General features: G+C 37.3%; 1 protein-coding gene and 1 pseudogene across 11 annotated transcripts in view; one reads left to right on the top strand and one right to left on the bottom strand.

Annotated features, from left to right (window-relative positions):
• Positions 1-8423: 8423 nt before the first annotated feature.
• The window catches only part of THOC2 (THO complex subunit 2), a 123627-nt gene continuing 111688 nt past the window's right edge, over positions 8424-20362 (bottom strand). For 6 of the 11 annotated variants that reach the window (XM_036880832.2, XM_036880823.2, XM_036880828.2 and 3 more), the window contains exons 35-39: positions 19971-20040; positions 19731-19888; positions 17814-17890; positions 17294-17339; positions 8424-11219 (exon numbers count right to left, since the gene is read on the bottom strand). In XM_036880832.2, coding sequence (XP_036736727.2) covers positions 17312-17339; positions 17814-17890; positions 19731-19888; positions 19971-20040 — 333 coding nt within the window. In that variant the 3' untranslated portion in view covers positions 8424-11219; positions 17294-17311. Of the gene's footprint in view, positions 11220-17293; positions 17340-17385; positions 17891-19730; positions 19889-19970; positions 20041-20362 lie in introns of those variants that run through there. The other 5 variants (XM_057495930.1, XM_057495931.1, XM_036880824.2 and 2 more) reach the window with 5 other exon arrangements.
• On the top strand, positions 8705-11362 carry LOC118910044 (tyrosine-protein kinase Fer-like; annotated as a pseudogene).

Below are 20362 nucleotides of genomic sequence, written 5' to 3'. Positions count from 1 at the left end.
AGTATGTTCTCTGACCACAACAGAACTAGATATCAGTAACTGAAAGACAGCTGGAAAATCTGCAAATATTTGGAAATTAAGCAACAGCAACACACTTTTAAACACATGGGTCAAAGAATAAATCACAAAGGAAGTTGGAAGATATTTTGAGTTGAATGAAAATAAAAATACCACACATCAAATTTGTGGGATGCAGCTAGAGTTAGTGGTTAGAAAGATTTGTAGCACTGAATTATTAAACATTTATGCAACACCCACACTCACCAACATCAGGATATTTATTATGCAAGGAAAAATAAGGAATAGAGAACAAAACTCAACCCTGAATGCAACTCTGATCACAAAAGTGAGCGACTACATATACAACAAAGGAGAAGTTACAAATAGTATCAAAAGTACCTCTGAACTCCAAACTGCTTACCTTGGGAGTAAGTGCGTGCTAACAATACATATCCAGGCTAACAAGAGGTTAGATCCAGGAAGGTCAGTGAAGGCAGGCTGAAGAAGGCAAGGGGTCCGAGTGCCCGAGAGCAGCATGGGCTAGTGGAGTTGATGAACTCTGATCTCACCACAGCTGTTGCTCTTGCTTTTAAAATATTTCCTACTAAAGACTGAGTTGTCCCTGGGGTCTAATATACTTACCACTGTCTTGCCAATGGGTTTCAGTCCCGCGCAAGTTTGCTATGGATTCAGTGTGACCAAAGAAAATGACAGCAGAACATTCTTCGGGTGAAAGGGTTATACCCAACTTTATTTCCAGGGGGCAGGTCAGTCACTAAAATCCTGTTCACTCAGAGCGAGTCTGCATGCAGCAAGCCGGTCTCTGCCTCTGGGCCCCTCTGTCCTCACAGTCGTCCTCTGGGCCCCTCTGCCCACACAGCCATCCTCTGGACCTCTCTGCACAGCCGTCCTGCACAGCTGTCCTCTGGGCCTCTCTGCACAGCCGTTCCGCACAGCCGTCCTCTAGGCCTCTGTCCTCAGCGCTGCCACCACTCCAGCCTCTGCTCTCTTGCAGCCTTGCAGCCCTGCCACTGTATCATGCCCAGAGCACTGGGCACAGCTCTTTTTTATAGAGTCAACATCCATGTATTGCTCACAGGTGTGCAGTGAGCTAATCAACCAGGGCCAGGTGAGAATCCTGGCCACAGGAACTCTCATTTTATCCACACCACCCACTGAAATAAGCAGCCTCTGAAAGGGTTCTGTCCCTAATTGAGGTAAGAACAGAGATACCAGAACTGCAGGCTGGTTAAACTCTGTAATTCCAAAATACTGCCTGTACGTTAGAATCACCTGAGGGGCTACTTTTAAAAATATTCCACACTAAGTGAATCTGATTCAGTATATTTGGAGGTGGGGGTCAGCTAAAGTTTCACAAGTAATTCTGATTCTGATGATTCCCAGTGTACAAAGTACTGGTATAAACATTACCACTAATAACAATTCCTAACTGTTATTGAGTACATTTCATGTGTTAGGTCCTCTTTATGTGCTTTGCATGTATTGTTAGATTTAATTCATCAACAGAACGGCATTGTGAAGACCAGGTGAGGAAATACAAGTGCTCATTCTCACTCAGAGGAAACAGGCAAGGAAAGTCATCTTGACATAGAGGCAATAACTTTTCACTTAACTATAAAGACATGAAAAATGTGATTAGCACTGATTAAGGCAATAAAAAGATTGGGGATGTCAGGCCTAGTCATGAAAAAAAGACTGAAAAAGGAAAACATCTTGAGGCAGCATGGAACAGTATCTTAACTGAGATAACTGAGAGCCTTTGCCTCTCAAATATGACCAGTCCTGGGCTGTATAACAAGTTGGCTTCAAGGATTCTGCACTCTACCAAAATGAGTCTAAATTCCAAGTTCAACATTCTCTCTCCCTCAGTGCCAACTTAGGGTTACTATTAGGCAGAAAAATAGATATGGGCAGGTTGAGAGAGAATAGGCCAGTAAAGCTCACTAAAAGGGACTCAAAGAGTTAACCAGATAAAACTAGAGAGCCACAAAGGACTCACAGAGTTAACGAGTTAATTAGTTGAAGTTCCAAAGGCCAGGAGTAACTTAGAATGTCCAGATATTCCCCAGATAAAGTATCCAAGCAGAGGCTGTGTTTTCATTGTCTCAATTAGATCATGCATTGTAAAATCTACTTAGTCTGCAAAAATGGCCCAGCTTCTTCTTTAACTTAACCTATATGCTGTTTTTTTCCTCTTCCTTCAGCCCCTAATCAAGCAACTTTGTAACCAGGGCAGGAGACAGACCTCCAAAGTGTAAACAAACCCATGTGGACAAAGAATGCTGAAATCCCAAACAGTCACCTACATAACCCTATTCTTAAGACAAAATTTCAAAGGAATTATAAATCACCTGTACACATCATGCTTTATGCTGACCCTTACCCAAACAAGCCCTATAAAACCCCAAACTCTACACCCTTAAGTGCACCTCCTCTCTGAGGTTGTCCACACTCGCCTTTCTTCAAGCATGTCACTCTCTCTGTCCTACTTCAGATAAGTAGAGAGGGGCTATTGAGAGCTCTGATTTGGGCTTCTAAATTCCCATCCCCTAGGTGACCCAGACAGAGCTGCAGCTATATGATCAAACTCCTTAGTAGCCTGCCTGAAAATCTTCCTTTGCCTTTGGGAAGTTCTCAGAACATAACCTCACTCCATCCAGTACTTGCTGCTCCCCTAAATTCTGGAGTGGTAGGGACTTAGTTCTCATGTTGTGCAGACTTGAGCAGACACTGGACACCAAGTGACCTGACTTTAGGAGTTGGCAAGGGATTATTCTCTATGCTGAGCAGCAGTTCAATGAGCTTCCCTTTCCTCCCTGTTATTCCTTCCTCTCTTGCTTTATTCAAGTAAACCTGTCCTTGTCTAGCTTGACTCTGGCCCACTTCTCCCTTAGAGTATATTCAAATAAAACTTTTAGTGCACTTCACTACTGTTTCTCTGCCCTTCAGTCCTTTGTTGTGGTAGGGACAAGAACCGAGGAAAATTAACTTAACACCCTTAACAATACCAGACCCAAAAGACCTACACCCTCTAGGTCTGAGTATAAATAGATTGGCTTCCTGAACATCCAAACCCTTAAGACTTCCCAGATCAACCTGTTAAGAACAAGACTTCCCAAATCATACCTAGTTTGAGGTCCTTCTGACCTTGAGTACTCACCATCATCTTAAAATGTAACTGGACTGCAAATATGCTATGAACACCTCATTCATTTTATATTTTAATTTCCTGCCTGTGTCTTGTATGATATTTTGTATTACTGACATCTTGGGTCAATTCACAAAAGGTGTCTACATAATAGTACTTAGTGGCATACCTAATTACAACTGATAAATATTCTTTGATAATGATGGTATATGTAACCCTAGGAGATAAGTACCACTACATACTACATGAAATTATGATCATGAAAGCCTTGAATATAATACAATGATATTCTGGTTAATATTTTGTGGGTATAAGGGTTTAGTATCTCTTTATCAGTCTGACACTCAAGTCCAAGGACACTTAGCTGCAATATGAAAAAAACTAGAGGTCAGACTAAGCTAGAAGTTAATTACCAAGTCATTTCCTAACTCCTATTCCTGAAATGAAGGCTACTTCTGACTTGCAATGATGCATTTCTCAAGTTTATGTGCCCTGTGCTCAAAATCTCCTCCTTTCCTTCTTCCTCCATTAAACACCTCCATTTAACAACATATCAAAGAAATTAAGCTTTGTTAACCTGACCTTTGTAAAAATAGTCATTAGAGCTTAAAACAGTACTTCAGAATCAGAAACAAAAAGCAATTACTGTAACATTAACATTTATCTTCTCAGGTTGCCACACTTCCTTTAGTTACTACTTCCAACATCCTGCCTATTGTCGTTCTTAATTATCGTGTTAATTTGTCTATAAATAAAACAAAATTTGTACAAAGTAGCATAAATCAGCATATTTTAAGCAGTTCCTCCTTTTTTTTCTCCAGACCAACAAAATCTCTTTGGCCCTGTCAGTGTCTCTAGAAATGTTAGTTCAATTTAAAAAATTAAACATTTAGACAATGCTTCTGATAAACAGTAATATAGAAAATTAAGCAGGCTATAATATTATAAGTGTCATACTATTAAGAGGCAGGCTTAGAGATCAGTACCTGTAAAAATGGGAAAAAAATTGAAAAGCTGGGCACAGCTGTTAAACTAATGACATCTTATGTTACTTGTATCATGAAAACCAAACAATGGTCACATGAGTTTTCTGATCTTTACAAACACGATTATAAAAAGTAAGGCTATCTGTAAGAGAATGAAACTGGATTATTGTCTAACCTCATACACAAAAGTAAACTCAAAATGGATCAAAGACCTGAATGTAAGTCATGAAACCATAAAACTCCTAGAAGAAAACAGAGGCCAAAATCTCTTGAATATAAACATGAGCAACTTTTTCCTGAACACATCTCCTTGGGCAAGGGAAACAAAATAAAAAATGAACAATTGAACCTCTTCAAAGGAGAAATTCAGATGGCCAACAGGCACATGAAAAGATGCTCTGCATCGCTAATTATTAGGGAAAGGCAACTTAAAACCACAACGACATATCACCTCACACCAGTTAAGATGGCCAACATCGAAAAGACTAGGAACAACTAATGATGGTGAGGATGCAGAGAAAGGGGAACCCTTCTCCACTGCTGGTGGGAATGTAAACTAGTTTAACCATTGTGGAAAGCAATATGGAGGTTCCTTGAAAAACTAAAAATAGAAATACCACTTGTCGGTCCCCTTCTCGCCTCTGACCTGCAGATAAGAGAGGAGACGCGATGAGATATCAAAGACCTGAAAGGGCCAGCCAGGGAACTCAAGGCGTAACAGCTCAAGAGCAATGCCAAAAAGGCACTCCTCATATTTATTGAGTAAATGAACTTATAATGAACTCGAACATCATTCTCCAGCCTTGAGTCTAGCCCAAGGACACGATGCTTCTCAAGGATACCAAAACTGTGTGAAGGTGGCTCTGAGCCATGAGAACTGCTTTGGTTCTCATCACTCAGTCCTTGATTACACATCAACAGAGTGTGTGGGAAAAACAATCAAGTCATGTGTCCTTATACATTTGATTTCTGCATTACTTGAATTATGTATTAACCCCATCAATCCCATACCATTTGACCCAGGAATTCAACTCCTAGGAATTTACCCAAAGAAAACAAGTTCTCAGATTCAAAAAGACATCTGCACCCCTATGTTTACTGTAGCACTATTTACAATAGCCAAGATATGGAAGCAACCTAAGTGTCCATCAGTAGATGAATGAAGAAGAGGTGGTACATATACACAATGGAATACTCTTCAGCCATAAGAAGAAAACAAATCCTACCATTTGCCACAAGATGGATGGAGCTAGAGAGTATTATGCTCAGTGAAATAAGCCAGGTGGAGAAAGACAAGTACCAAATGATTTCCCTCATTTGTGGAGTATAACAACGAAGCAAATCTGAAGGAACAAAACAGCAGCAGACTCACAAACTCCAAGAAGGGACTGGCAGTTACCAAAGGGGAGGGGTGGGGAGGGTGGGCAGGGAGGTAGGGAGAAGGAGATTGAGGGGTATTGTTTAGTACACATGGTGTGGAGGGATCATGGGAAAGACAGTGCAGCACAAAGGCAAATAGTGACACTGTGGCATCTTACTACACTGATGGACAATGACTTCAATGGGGTATGGGGGTGGGGCTCGATAATATGGGTCAATGTAGTAACCACATTGTTTTTCATGTGAAACCTTCATAAGAGTGTATATCAACAATACCTTAAAATAAATAAGTTAAGTAAGTAAGCCTATCATAAACCACAGATTAGGAACTTTGTCCCAAATATGCAAAAATTTTTCCTGAACTGAACCAAATTATCAGAGACCTAGGTGCCTGGACCACTTCAGTTTGGTGTCATTATCCCTTACTAGTTGAAGTGCTGGCCATCGGCTGACATTCAGGACCATTACATCCATTTATCATTTACTGAATAGACAGGGCAGACAGCAATTACACTAGTTGGGATGAGGATTTAATAATGTATATATAACTGTCAAATCACTATGTTGTACACTTGGGACCAATATAATATTGCCTATCAACTACACTTCAATAAAAAAATACAAATAAATATATACATACATTTAAAAAAAGACAGGGCTGCTTCTTTATGAGAATGCAAAGTTGTTTCAGGCTTCACTGCCAGAAAATGTTCACCATGACTGGCTTTTTATTTGACACTCTAATTCCTGCAACTACATTACCTTCTCTGCGTGGCCTGCCACATTTCTCAGAGCTGATTCATGGCCAACGTGTATGTGACATTTTGGGAGTATTAAACTCATCTGGGGTATTAATTCCACCCAGAAATCAGATTTTCTCATTTACTTCTTAAATACCATAGCTTATGTTTTTTAATAGATCTTTTTTGGAACATGGCAGGGTAGAAATAAAACAATTACACAATTATTGGAAAAAAATAAGGCCACTACAATTTCCACCCATACTTGGCTAAGATGCTTCCTTGAAATACAAAATGGCCCTACACCATGGCCCAGTGACTTTCCAACAATAAATTGCAAATCACTTGTAGATCATTTAACAAGGCAAGATGTGGTAATATTTGCCCTTACCATTTAAGACAAGGTAGACAGATGCACGACTGTCTTCCTTCTTACAAGCCTCCAAGAAAGGTTCAAGCATAGTTTATATAAAGATTTGAGAGCTCTTTGGAACAAAATCCAAAATCCAGAAAAACTTGACATGTTAGATCTTCTTGAGAATTGGGTGCAAGTTATAGACCCAGGAAACTGCACACACCACAAACTTGCATTCAGTTTCTGGTGGTCCACAGATATCTTCCACATCCATTTATGAGCTTGGAGAACTCCTTTCTAGAAAATGGCAATCTTAGACACAAGCCACTACAGCTCACAGCCTAAGTCCTGAGAGAAAAATCCTGCGTATTACATGATTTTCACGTAAAAGGTTCAAAGATGGGTAAGGGATTAGGGATAGCTCCTACTCACATTACTTAGTAATAAAATTCTCATACTGTGATTTACTGCATCAGAATACCCTGCTTTTGCACACCGTCACTCCACATGATCACTCTGTATTGTAAAGCAGTAAGCCCTGCCTCAGCCAACTTCCTTACCCAGGCCTATTATTCCTCACACGTCCTCCCTCCACCTAATATTAAATAGTTGGTGTTTGCCTCCAGTGACTAGAACATAAGTTCCATGAGGGCAGAACTTTGTTTTGCTCAAGGATGTACACCTCTGGAGTGTTTAAGAGGCACTCAGATGTTTTTTGAATATTCTACAGGGTTCTCTACAGCAGGTTTTTGTAAATAGTTTTACTGAACTCAGTCATGCTCATTCACTTACATACCACTTATGACAGCTTTCACACATAATGGCAGAGCTGAAGACTTGCACAGGGACCACATAGCCTGCAAAGCCTCAAATATTTACTGTATCTGGCCCTTTACAGAAAAAATGACTGACTCCCAGTAGCATTCATTTGGTCCTTATTTCTCAAGCTAGATTGGAAGCACCCCAGGTACAGAAGTTAGGTCCTAATACTCCTTAGTGCCTAGAACAGAGTAGATGCTTAAAAATAGCTCAGTACACAAATACAGATTTCTGACATAAAATATAAATTATTCTTGTACAGTTAAATATAGAGTTAGTGTTTTCCATCCTCAGTGCATTTCTAGCATGGGCACGAGCAAAGAATACCTATGTTCAATGTTTTGGGGGACAGAGAAGAGATACTGATACTAATAGTGAGCTTTCTAGTTCAAACTCACAATCATGTTATCTTTATAATGTGAATCCAACACAACTGGAAAGCTCCTCCTCGTTATGTTTCAGGAAAATGATTTTGAGGTGAACCACAGTTATTTTCTCAATGTCAAAATCACTTTTATGATGTATCATTTCTTTTTATGCCAGGCATATTACGGGTGCTCAACAGTCATCAAGTGGATCACTCTCTCAGAAGCATTGTGCTCATTAATTTTTGCAAATTACTATTACCTGAAAAAGGGCATCAAGATTTTTATCCCTTTGCCAATTCTAATATATGCTCATCATTTCCCAATCCTTTAAATTATAGACCTTATTGTCATTCTCTTAAAAAGTTTAATTTACATAGGTGTCATTGGTTTTAAGAAACTGAAGAGTAAGTGGCTAATTCTAGGCATGATTTCAGCGTGAGTGCAGAGGTGAACAAATAAGACTTTTTCATATTAGGTATGTCATTTGAAAACACTGTAGCCCATGGACTAAGAAAGAAATGGGAAGAAAGGGCTAGGAACCTTACTGAATTATCTTTGCTAAGTTATTGTGAATAAGAAACAATATACACAATGATATACAATCACTTGAGAAAACTATTGTTTATTTAGAAAAAAGGTTACACTGGTAGAATTCGGTCAATAAAAAAATTTTTCTTTTAAAAATGTCACTGTGAAACTTTCCCAGATGAAAGTTCAGCAATACAAAGCTTCTCTAGCTGTAGAATTAAACACAATTAACTTTTGATTCCCGCTCCCACCAATTTGTCTAACATAATTACAAGAAAAAATGGCCAAGGACAAGTGAGTGCTGGTACCTCCTTCTTTTTTTTTCAACAGGTTTTAATGTTGTACACATACTATATAAAATGACTCCTAAGCATTGCGTAAGACTGCTCTCACTTTGTTTTTAGTGACCAATATTAACAACAGGCCAAATAATAAATTTAAACTGAGTTTTAAAATGAGGTAAATTCAAAATGGTTCAATATTGTTTATTTTCAGTTTCAAACAATGGAAAGGAAGCATTTCAGACTGAAACAAACAAAAAAAAACCCAACTAAACTCAGGCAATACTTAGTTAACCTAAAATGAAATTCTGTACACATGTAACCTTATTTGCTTTTTGGAAACTGTATGCAGCACATTGTGCTAAAAATATAGAATAGTTAACACTTTCAGTCATTTACTGAAAATAAACATGTAGAAACTAAGCAAAAAGTTAAAAACATTAACACAAAAATCAACTTCTAAGTTTTCAGCATGGAGCAATAAAGCAGATAACTGAATAATTTAAGTAGATGCAAATGGACCAGCCCTCTTCGTTCATAATTCTTGGCAATCTACTCAGGAACATTAATTTCTTGATGCAGCTGAACAATTTCATTCCAATCTCATCTGAAAGAAAGAAGGTGATCATATTGACAGGCAGAAAAGGAAAGGAGGAGAAAGGCAAGGAAGAAGGGAGGGAGAGAGGCCGGGAAGCGGGGAGATAGAGGGGGAAGAGGGAAAGCAGGAGGGAAGGAGAGGAGGAGAGGAAGAAAGGAAAATTGATTTAAGAAAGAAATCAGTGAGTTCTGTCAGTAACAAAGGCTTGAATAAAGTCTCTCAATGGGGATGAAAAATATCTGTGTATTTTTGATCATCTACTCTTAGAAACCATTAAAGACAGGGTACATTATGATGACTTTTTAAAAAAACAGTGAATATTTGGCTATGAGAGGGAGGGATCAGAGGAGAAAAAGGAGGGAAAAATGAAATAGAAGTAAAACATTCCACAGGGGCAAGCAATAGCTTGTCAAAAGTAAACAGAACACACAGCAATGAAAAGGAATTAATTTTACATGATCAACAACAAAAAAATGACATTTCATTTTTCACAAGGACACAATTTTAACAGTGACTTATATTAAGATGCAGTGTCTGCTAAATTATAAAAATTGCTTTAAAAATATATTGACTTAATTATACTCATTTCCTTTTATGCATTGATATTTTTTCAAATACTGCATATTGAAATAAATTCAAACATGATCATTACAACATGTGGCAAATAGCTTCATATCTGCCTAACATTGTTCTCAAATTTTAAACTAATGCTTAATGCATTAAACTTTATTGACAAAATACTACATTCAAATATTTCATAAAACCAGAGCTAGAAGGGCCTTAGAAATCATATGCATGATATGCTGACAAATAATTTACATACTGTTTCTATACAGCATTCTGTTTATACCAAGTATAATCTTGACATTACCAATTGTAATTGTAGATACACTAAAGTTGAACTTACAATTTTAATAACTAAAATTCATTGTTCATGTCCATCATTTATGACAGATAAACAAAATGTGGTACACATTCATACAGTGGAGCATTATTCAGTTATAAAAAGAAATGAGGTTCTGATACATGCTGCAACATGGATGAACCCTGAAAACATGATTCTAAATAACAGAAGCCAGACACAAAAGGCCACATATTTCATTATTTCATTTTTATGAAATACCTGCAACAGGCAAAGTCATGAAGACAGAAAGTACATTATTTGTTCCAGGGGCTGGGGCAAGGGGAGAATTTGGGTCTCTTTTTGGGGTAATGGAAATGCTCTAGAATTACTGGTGATTGTTACAACATAGTGAATATACTAAAAACCACTTTTAAATGGCAATTTTTATGTTATGTAAATTTCATCTCAAATTTTTTAAATACCCCCCAAAAAGTCAATGTTCTAATAAACAGTATCATGATATCAGTAGATATATAGGGCCATAAGTAGAATAATAAATTGATTTTCAATCATCAAGACGTCACAATAGAATTACATCAATGATAGTTTTGATGACATATTTAAGGGCATATCAAAGGATAAAACTGTTGTTGCTGTTAAAATATATGAAGATGATTTTTCCCAGGAACTGAAATTAAAATTTCAACATGATTCCAAAATCCTCAAGCAATATAATCATCCCAATATTGTCAAGCTTATAGGAGTTCACACACAAATACCGCCTATCTACAACATTGAAGAATTGGTTCCAGGAGGTGATTTCCTCTCCTTTCTGAGAAAGGATAACTAAAACAGTGAAATTTTCATTAGATGCTGCTTCTGGATGGTGAATCTTGAGTAAAAATTGTATACACAGGGACCTTGCTGCAAGAAACTGCCTGGAGGTGAAAACAATATTCTGAAAATCAGTGACTTTGGAATGTCTTGTCAAGAGGATGGTGGTGTGCATTCATCTTCTGACTTAAAGCAGACTCCGATTAAATGGACAGCACCAGAAGCTCTTAGTTAGGGGAGAGAACGTTCTGAGAGTGATGCATGGAGCTTTGGCATCCTCCTCTGGGAGACCTTCAGCTTAGGGGTCTATCCATACCCTGGAATGACAAATCAGCAAGCACAAGAGCAAGTGGAAAGAAGATATGGGAGGTCAGTCTCTCAGCAGTGTTCAGAGCATATTTATAAAATAATGCTGAAGTGTTGGGATAACAAACTTGAAAAGTGCACCCAAAGTCAGTGAACTTCAGAAAGAACTGCCATTAAGAAGAAAGTCACACAGTGATTAAACAGTGCCAAACTCAGCCTTCAGGACTCTATCCTCCAGCAGAGTAGTATTTTCTTCTCATTAACAATGAATTTATAGCACATTGCCTGGAATATTCTTCCAGGGTTTTTTTAAAATAACTATTTTTTTAAAAATATGTGCCACTTTAACCACTGTAAATAAGAAAAAGGCTCTAAATGCAAGAGATCACAGAGATCTCTCTTTTTCACACCTAGGCCTGTTGATGTTTCTGAAAGGGTTTCAGTTCAGAGCTGCATGTCCTCCATCCTAGACACTTCTATTCTACCAGGGCTATAAACTGCCTTGGAAATACCATGTTTGCAGGACACATTCCAAAAAAGCAGGCCTTCCACTCTGCTAAGACAAGATTATATCTGTAAACATCACTTTCTACTGGGAATTCTCTGGGCATCCTTGGGCTTCCCCCACCCCCTGCCCTTTTTTTTTGGCCAGACATAGGCCCTATTTACTATATACTAGTAAAGTCATTTCCCTATATTCCACCATGCCCTCCTCTGTCAGGGCATCAGGAAACTATTGCATGAAATGCCCTCAAAGAGTACCTTCTCAGAGTTGAGATAGCTGATTTTAAATGATGTTATAGAGTGGTGACATCAAGAAGCAAGTTGGAAAAGTTAAGGTGGTCTGGAGAAAAGAGCAGCTAGACTGGTGATCAACACAGAGAAGAAAAGCAAATATAAAACCAGCCTTCTTATCAGAGGTATACCTCATAAACATACGCATATACTTTCTAATTTTATGATCACATTCACCAACAAGGTCCTAAGAAATGTTTCAATAGTTCTCAGATTCCTCATAAAAGAGCCCTCTTGATGGCAACAGAATTTTTTTTAGAGAAGCCATAAACTACAAGCCCACCAAATTCATTATTTTTGGTTCAGTGTCTTCACCTCAAATGAAGTATCCCCGAATTTAGTTCCCTTCATTTTTACGACTGTCTGAAGCTATCAGGATTTCATGATCCTACTTCTCACACATACACACACACCACCCCGAGTAGAAAGACATATATGGGTGAAGGTGACAATTAAAAAAATGAAGAAAGAAGTTATAGGAAAAAGACAGGGACAACCCTCCTAACTCTTCATTATTCCTTCATTTACCTATATAGTACTATCTAGAAATTCTTATCATGGCAAACATAGTCCCTGAGATGTTCCATGTAGATAACATATAACACAGTTAAAACGAACTGAATCTTAGCATCCTCAGGATAAATGCATGTGGTAAGGATAGTGCCACTTAGAGGTAAATGTGGCAGGGGAGCCTTTTAAATGCTCACGCCCATGTCTAGATAAAAAAACAGCACAGCACACCGTAGCAAATATTTGGTCTACCTTAAGTGGAAGAACAGAAACAGAAAAATCCTCTCGTTCTCTCCAACTATTTGGTGTCCATGAATACTAGTGCACAGAACTCACACCCAGTACTTTAGAGTATAAAGGATGATAATGAAGGGAAAAATAGTTTGTGTCTATCATTTCAATCTCCTAATGAAACTTTCACACACATTTAATGATTATTACACATAGACCCAAATGCAAGCATAATAAACCTACTCTCAAAAAATATGTTGCAGCACACAAAGCAATCTATCCTTATACAGTATACTATCAAATGCTGTAAATAAATTGAATCTTCTTTTGAGGGCAAAAACAAAACAAAAAAAGCCAGTGCTATTTCTCATCAATCCCCAAGAGATGTACATGTCGCTATTAAATTCAACAGAGTATCTGAAACACAGCAGGTAATAAATAAAAATACTTGACTGATTAGAAGGAAGTGATGATGTTACTGCCTTCAACAAAATCACAATCTAAGGAGAGGGTCATATGACACACTTGTATCTACACAGGAATCAGTGGCTAGGACTCTGTAGGCAAGCTGACACACACACATGTAAGCAATGCGGAACTACTGAGACAGAAACTTAACTGAACACTCCCTACTCCAATACATATTACCAGCATCTAGGGCTATGCCTTGAAATGGCAAAATATTCCTAAAATAAGCCATCTTTGAGCACTTAGTAGGTCAGTTTCTAATTATGGACTGAAAGAAAAAAGTCTCAGAACAGGAATTACAAATCAGTTGTTTACAGGAGCCAGTACATAATGGAAACAAATGAAGTGAGCTGGATGGGGACAGACTGAGGTAAACTATAAAAAAAAGGACTCACTCTATATGAGGGGCGCAAGTACCTAGGTGGGTCTAGCTGATTGTTGCTATGAAGAATTCAGGACATGATGTTGCCAGATTTTCCAGTTCTTCAAGAGGAACTGATACTTGGATTTTGTCAACTCTTCGTTTTTAAAGGCAACCAATTTACAAAATGGTAAATATTGTGTGAGATCAAAAAGGTACACCTAACAAGCCACATTCTGCCCAAGGTCTGAGAATTTGCAACCTTGGTTTTAAAGGGTGAGAGAATTAGGACACATATGAAACTGGAGGTGAAAGATGGACCTGCAAAATGTATTAGGCCTCACTGGAGTGAAGGATTAGAACAGGAATGTAGTACATTATAAACACAGATGGAAAGGTTAGATAGAGCTAGCTGCTTATGTTCTTTGAAACTAAGAATCAAAGTCCAAGAAGACCGAACTTCTCAAAGTCTGTGAGCAAGTCTCAGTTTAGCACAGCACCTACTTCACAAAAGGACTCTCTAAAGTTAGCTGAACTCAATATTCATGAATTGAGAACCACACACATCAAAGTAAAATTGAGAAGCTAAGGGACGGTTCTACCAGGAAAACTTCAATTGGCAGAATTTTTAAAGATGAAACTATGAGAAAAGGTTAAAGGCAAAGCAGCTAATAGTGTTCAAGAGACTAAATCAAGGATACGTAAGATGAATTTGGACTTTAGCAATAATAAGTAATAGTAAAGATCCAGAGAATAAGCAAGCATAAAGGATTTTGCAACTAAAAATTATGAGATAGGAAAAGAATGCAGAAGACTTTGGAAGGAATTAATCTTAGTCTAGAGCCACTGATTCCTCTCAGTGTATTTCCATACCTCTAATATTAATGTTTCTGAAACCAGGGTGATACTTGAAAATCAATGTTATTTTCCTACTCACCCTTCCCCAAAAACAGTTCTAGAAATCAACAATGAATCTTACTTTTAATGATATCTTTGAATCATGAGAATATGTCGTTTGCAGCAGCTCTCCTTTCTGTATAATGTAACATAAATTAAAAACAGAGCAGCTATTTGAAGTAGCCTGATTTGAAGTAAATAGCGCCAATCAGAAATGCTGAGAACTCTAAGAAAATAAAAGGAAGAACAACAGAAAGACCTGACCAACCCTGGAATGTATCCAATAGAAGGAGGCAACCAGAACAGCCAGAAAAAGGGAAAAAATCAAGCAGAACCTCACAAAGTAAAAGTATACTCAAGAAGAAAGTACAGGACATAGTTGTCAACAAGAAATTGAACAGGATGAACATCAAGCTCAATGTACCTTAAAAGGTTATCTGAACTTAGAAGCTTTACTACAAGACCACTAACCTAATATCTAACACCCAGGCCAGTCTTCTCATGCCTTTAGTCCTGAGAGATTATATAGACAAGTAAAGCACAAATCCATGGACCATGCAAATAAGAACTCCCAAGAAATCTACAGCATAATCTTCATATACCAATTAGGCAGTGAGTGAAGAGCAATGTATAAAATCACAGTAAAAGTTCTCAGTGACAATGGTTGGGCCATTCTTAATGAAGATTTAAGAGGGAGATTTTCCTGTTTCTTTAATAAAGAGGCCATGTGAAAGTAAAAAGCAAAATGGCAAACTAAAAGAAAGGTTAAGGTAAATAATAATAAAAAAAAAGAAGACTGGCCATTTGATAGCTAAGTACTTCATAAACATCATCACACTGAATCCCCCCAAAAACCTCATGGAAACTACTATCCCCTTATTTTGGAAATGAGAAAACAGGTAGAGAGAAAGGTGGAAACAGTTGAGCAAGACCTGTTAGGTAGTAAGTGTTGGAAAACAAATTCAAACTCAGATCTGTCTGAATTTAGCACTCCACCAAATGGCACCATTTTGGCAGAAGTAAGTATGCAGACATTTTAGAATGGATGGTCTAACTTGGTACCAGACTACTGGTTTTGTAATCTGAGAGAGAATCACTTATTAGCAATCTCAACAAAACCAATCTGAATTTCACGAGTAACCACTTTTGTCCTTGCTTGTGAAATGCTATACTCTGTAAGCACCAGCTCTGGCATGGCTCTAGGAAAAGAGGACAGAACTTTGGAGCTGATGAAGAGGAGGAGATGAGGGAGGGGGAACAAGGGAGCAAGAGGAGAAAAAGAAATAAATAAGAAAATCATTTTCTAAATGATATCTGGGCAGGAACACAGAATGGGAACTGTAGTATATGAAGCCCATACATGGACAACTACAGCATAATCTTATTAGAGAAGGTAACAAATATACATAATTGAAGTCTGAAAAAAATATCAAAGCAGTGGATCAAAATTAATAAAAACTAAAATTTAAATTAAAAAAAGAAAGATTAAGAGTTTATAGTTAACTAGAGAAGAAAGCAAAGTTGTTGGGGCAGAGGATGGCTAGAATTGAAGAATGGGCAATTAATGTATCTTTTTTAATCTCTCTAATTTAAAAAAGAACCTACTAAAGTCCAAATGCTCTGTCTTAACTCTCATTTACCCTTCTCTAGTATTGAGCTAACAAGCACAGAGTAACAGAGCAGAAAAAGCACACCACTTGTGAGGACGTTTCCTATCTGGCAACTTCAAAACCCTGCTTTGGCAGCTAAAATAAATATGACAAAATGCAACCCCCTAATGCTCACGTACTCTTACACAGAATGGGCTCTCAGACATTTCTCACTCTTAATTTAAGCAACTGCAAACAGCCTTGGTTATCTATCTGGTTTCGTAAAAGATTAGAAGCAACAGATAATATTAGGGGGAGGGTACAGACAGCAAGTATACTTGATGTCATTAAGTGGTGACAGCTAATATGGAAGCAAGAAAATGGGGTACAAAAAGAGTCAACAACTTCAAATACAGCCATCTCCAACCATTAAAAGAAGAGGGCAAATCATCCTACATACTTCCATAATCCTAAGGCATCACCAAATAATAACTATTCAGATGATGATCTGAGTGCTCAAGAAAGACTAAATTAGGTTCTGAACACTCTGTCCACTAAGATAGAGTGGACTATAGCTCACACAATTTACTTAAGATGGCTAGAACGCTTTTTAAATTTCATAAGACATAACTACCTCAACAACAAAGCCACGTAATCAAAATTCGAGAATGAAAAGCATGGACCATGTTTTTAGGCTTTGCAAAAAAACATGGGCAGTGATAGAAAAAGAGGCACAAAAACTTAAAAATCTCTGCATAATGGCTTCACGAAAAAGCAAAATGAAGAACAGAGAACAGGTAAAGGGCAAGGAGACCTACGTTCGAGTTCTGGCTCTGTCAGCTACTATCTCTGTAACCATCTTCAACTTAGTCTCTGTCTCAGTTTCTTCACCTATAAATGCAGATACTACCACCACCTACAAGGCTATATAGGTAATTTAAAAAGGTAATAAATTATCCAGAGAAGATGGGAATGAGTGGTGAAGTAAAGCAGATGTTCTTAAATACATCTTGATGCAAAAAAAAAAAGTGTGGCTAATCTGCAAGCTTAAAATGAAAACAGCTTAAAAATAACTGTGAATCTTGTTTTGCATCTATACCCAAACACCTGGTCATCGTATTTACATGAAAAATTCTAGTTATATCTTGCAAAATGGATCTAGTTTCTTCAACATTATCAGACCTTTATTTTCTATTTCTATCTTTAAATGAAAAGAAGGTGAGAGAACACTCACCTTGACTCAAAGTCTTCATTATCTGTGCTTGTCCGAGGACTTATGAGTAGATGACAAATTAAGAGAAAACAACTTTGGGAAAGAAAAAAAAAAAGAGAACAGCATCTCATCTTTTAGTACAATCCCTCAGCCCGCAGGCCTAATTGGCTCTGACCAGCCTGGTGGCCTCCAACTCTACACTCTACCAGCTCTGCTCACCTGCCCCATCATCCTGCCCTTCTATTCCCCATGCCCTAAGCCTAAGGGACTTTGTTCCTTTTCTTCCTCTCAGTGCTAATACAGCCAGAGGGAATCTAAATCCCTTAGTGGCATAAAACAACCTCAGTCACCACAGAAGTTAAAAAATAATCAAGTCTCCCACTTCCATATTTCATGTATTTGAGAGGGTTAACTGGAGAGACTACTTAAAAGCTAATAAGCCTTTTTAGGCCATATACTATAAGGGTACAATTCTAAACATGACCAGTATCAAAGCTTTCCATTATACTGATTAAAAACATCAATAAGATGAAAAGGATATTGTTTCTTCTCTTCCTTTCCTCCTGAACTGTCCCGTTTCTCTTTCTTTTCTATCTTTTCTTTATCATGCCTGGACTCCTATAAGGAATGGTGGAATTAGTTCGGGAAGGGAAAACCAATTATAAAAAATCAGCTCAAAATCCTATTTCATCACCCACCAGTCATAAATTTTTCTTCAAAAACTTATTTAATACATATGACACCAAAAGCACAAGCAACAAAAGAAAACATTGGACTTCATCAAAAGTGCAAACTTTCATGCATCAAAGAACACTATCAAGAAAGTGAAAAGGCAACAACCTACAGAATGGGAGAAAAACATTTGCAAATCATGTATCTCATAATGGTCTAGTACCCAGACTACATAAAGAATTCTTATGACTGAGCAACAAAAAGACAATCCAATTAAAAAATGGCCAAGGCATCTGAATAGACTTCTCCAAAGAAGGCATACAAATGGCCAACAAGCACATGAAAAGATTCTCAACATCATTAGCCATTAAGGAAATACAAATCAAAACCGTAAGATACCACTTCAAGCCCATGAGGATCGATATAATAAAAAGCAAAACAAAAACAGAAAATAACAAGTGTTGGCAAGGATGTAGAGAAATTTGGCACCCTCACACATTGCTTGCAGAAATGTAAACTGTGTAGCCACTGTGGAAGTTTGGCAATTCCTCAAAATGTTAAACATAGCATTACTATGTAACCTAGAAATTCCACTTCTGGGTATACACACAAAAGAACTGAAAACAGGTATTCGAACAAATACTTCACAGCAGCACACAAATGTTCATAGCAGCACTATTCACAATGGCCAAAAGGTGGAAAACAACACAGAAGTCCATCAACTGAGGATAAACAAATGTTGTACATTCACACTAGGGAATATTATTCAGCCATGAAAAAGAAATGAAGTACTAATACATGCTACACAATGGAAGAATTCCCAAAACATTATGCCTAGTGAAAGTAGTCAGACTACATTATTATACAATTCCATTTATATGCAATATCCAAAATTGGTAAATTTATAGAGATAGAAAGCAGATTAGTAGTTGCCAGGGGCTAAAGGGAGGGAGAAGTGGAGAATTATTGCTTAATGGGTATGGGGTTTCCCTTTGGGGTGACGAAAATATTTTGGAACTAGAGATGATTGCACAACATTATAAATGTACTAAATGTCACTGAATTCTACACTTTAAAATAATTAATTTTATGTTATGTGAATTTTACCTCAATTGAAAAAATACTTATTAAAAGGAGCAGCCTCCCTTTTAAGAACTATTAATATATGGAATACATTTTTAATATATACCATAATAATGCTTAATAAACACTTTAAACTTTAGTAATGACTCGCTTATTACTAAATCATTACTTTATGGCAAATGCATGAGATATGTTTTGAATATCATCCACTAGTATCTAAGAAAATGCACACTACCTAATTTGAAAATCAAAAAAATGTTTGCAAACAAGTTTATCAGGAGAAAATGTTATAGAAATATGTTTAAAAACCACAGTTAATAAAGACTGTATGACAATGTAAGGATCAGGGAGAATACATCTGACCATATTTTAATCTCATGAATGAAGAGAAACTAAAAGCACTGTTGGCAGAGAAAAAAGAGAACACAGAAAGAAAGGCTGAACCATGAACAGAGAAGTAGGTGGGAGTGGAATGGAGAGGAAAGGAATTTTACAAGTAAACCAATTCTACCTTCCCAGTAATTTGGGACTGAACGGGCTCAAATTCCCCAAAAACCTGCCCTCCCTCAAAGCCTCCTCCTCTTCCCACCACCAAATAATTAACAGACTATTTGTGACTACAAAAAAAACATCAGTATTTGCTAAATTTTCAGAGTTGGCTTTCTAAGAAAAACCATATTGTTCCTTTGTTCCCCTAATTTACCTTTTTGCCACCGGAGGAGATTTTATCCATCTTTTCAAATTTAAATGAATCGCCGCTTTTTTCTTTGCCTGAAGATTTTGACTTATTTTTTTCCTTGTCTTTCTCATTTGGATAAGGAGACTCACATGGACTTTCACTTTTGCGCTTTGAAACCCCCACTAAAATTATAAAAAAGAATCATGAAAGCCTCTTCTAATTAAGGGTGACGACTGCTTTGAAAGTATTAATAAGTCTACCTACTTGTTCCATTTTCCTCTTTTCGTCTCTTGGTTAAGTCTGGTGGCACTTCACGGTCATTGTTTGAGTGATCCTAGAACCAAGAATCGTGAACTACATTGATCAAGAGTTTATGTTTCTGTTTTATTAAAATATTACTCTTACACAAGAAGGGCATAGCTAACTAGCATTGGAGAGTATTTGCCATAGTTTCACATACTTGGTAAAATGACATGAAAGACAAGCAGAGCTGGTAGAAATTATTAGACTGAAGATCCTTATTACTGCAGAAGATTCACACTTTAAGATGAAAATACCAGTTATCAGACTGCCATGCAACAAACTAGTACTTTTAAAAAGGCAACAAAACATGCTACTGTATATGACAATAGCTTTCCAAACTAGTTTTAAAAAAA

The sequence above is a fragment of the Manis pentadactyla genome, chromosome X, assembly GCF_030020395.1.
Source record: "Manis pentadactyla isolate mManPen7 chromosome X, mManPen7.hap1, whole genome shotgun sequence".
In the NCBI taxonomy this organism is placed as follows: Eukaryota; Metazoa; Chordata; class Mammalia; order Pholidota; family Manidae; genus Manis; species Manis pentadactyla.
Note: the sequence above shows the minus strand (reverse complement) of the source record. Positions and strands in the feature narration are given on the sequence as shown.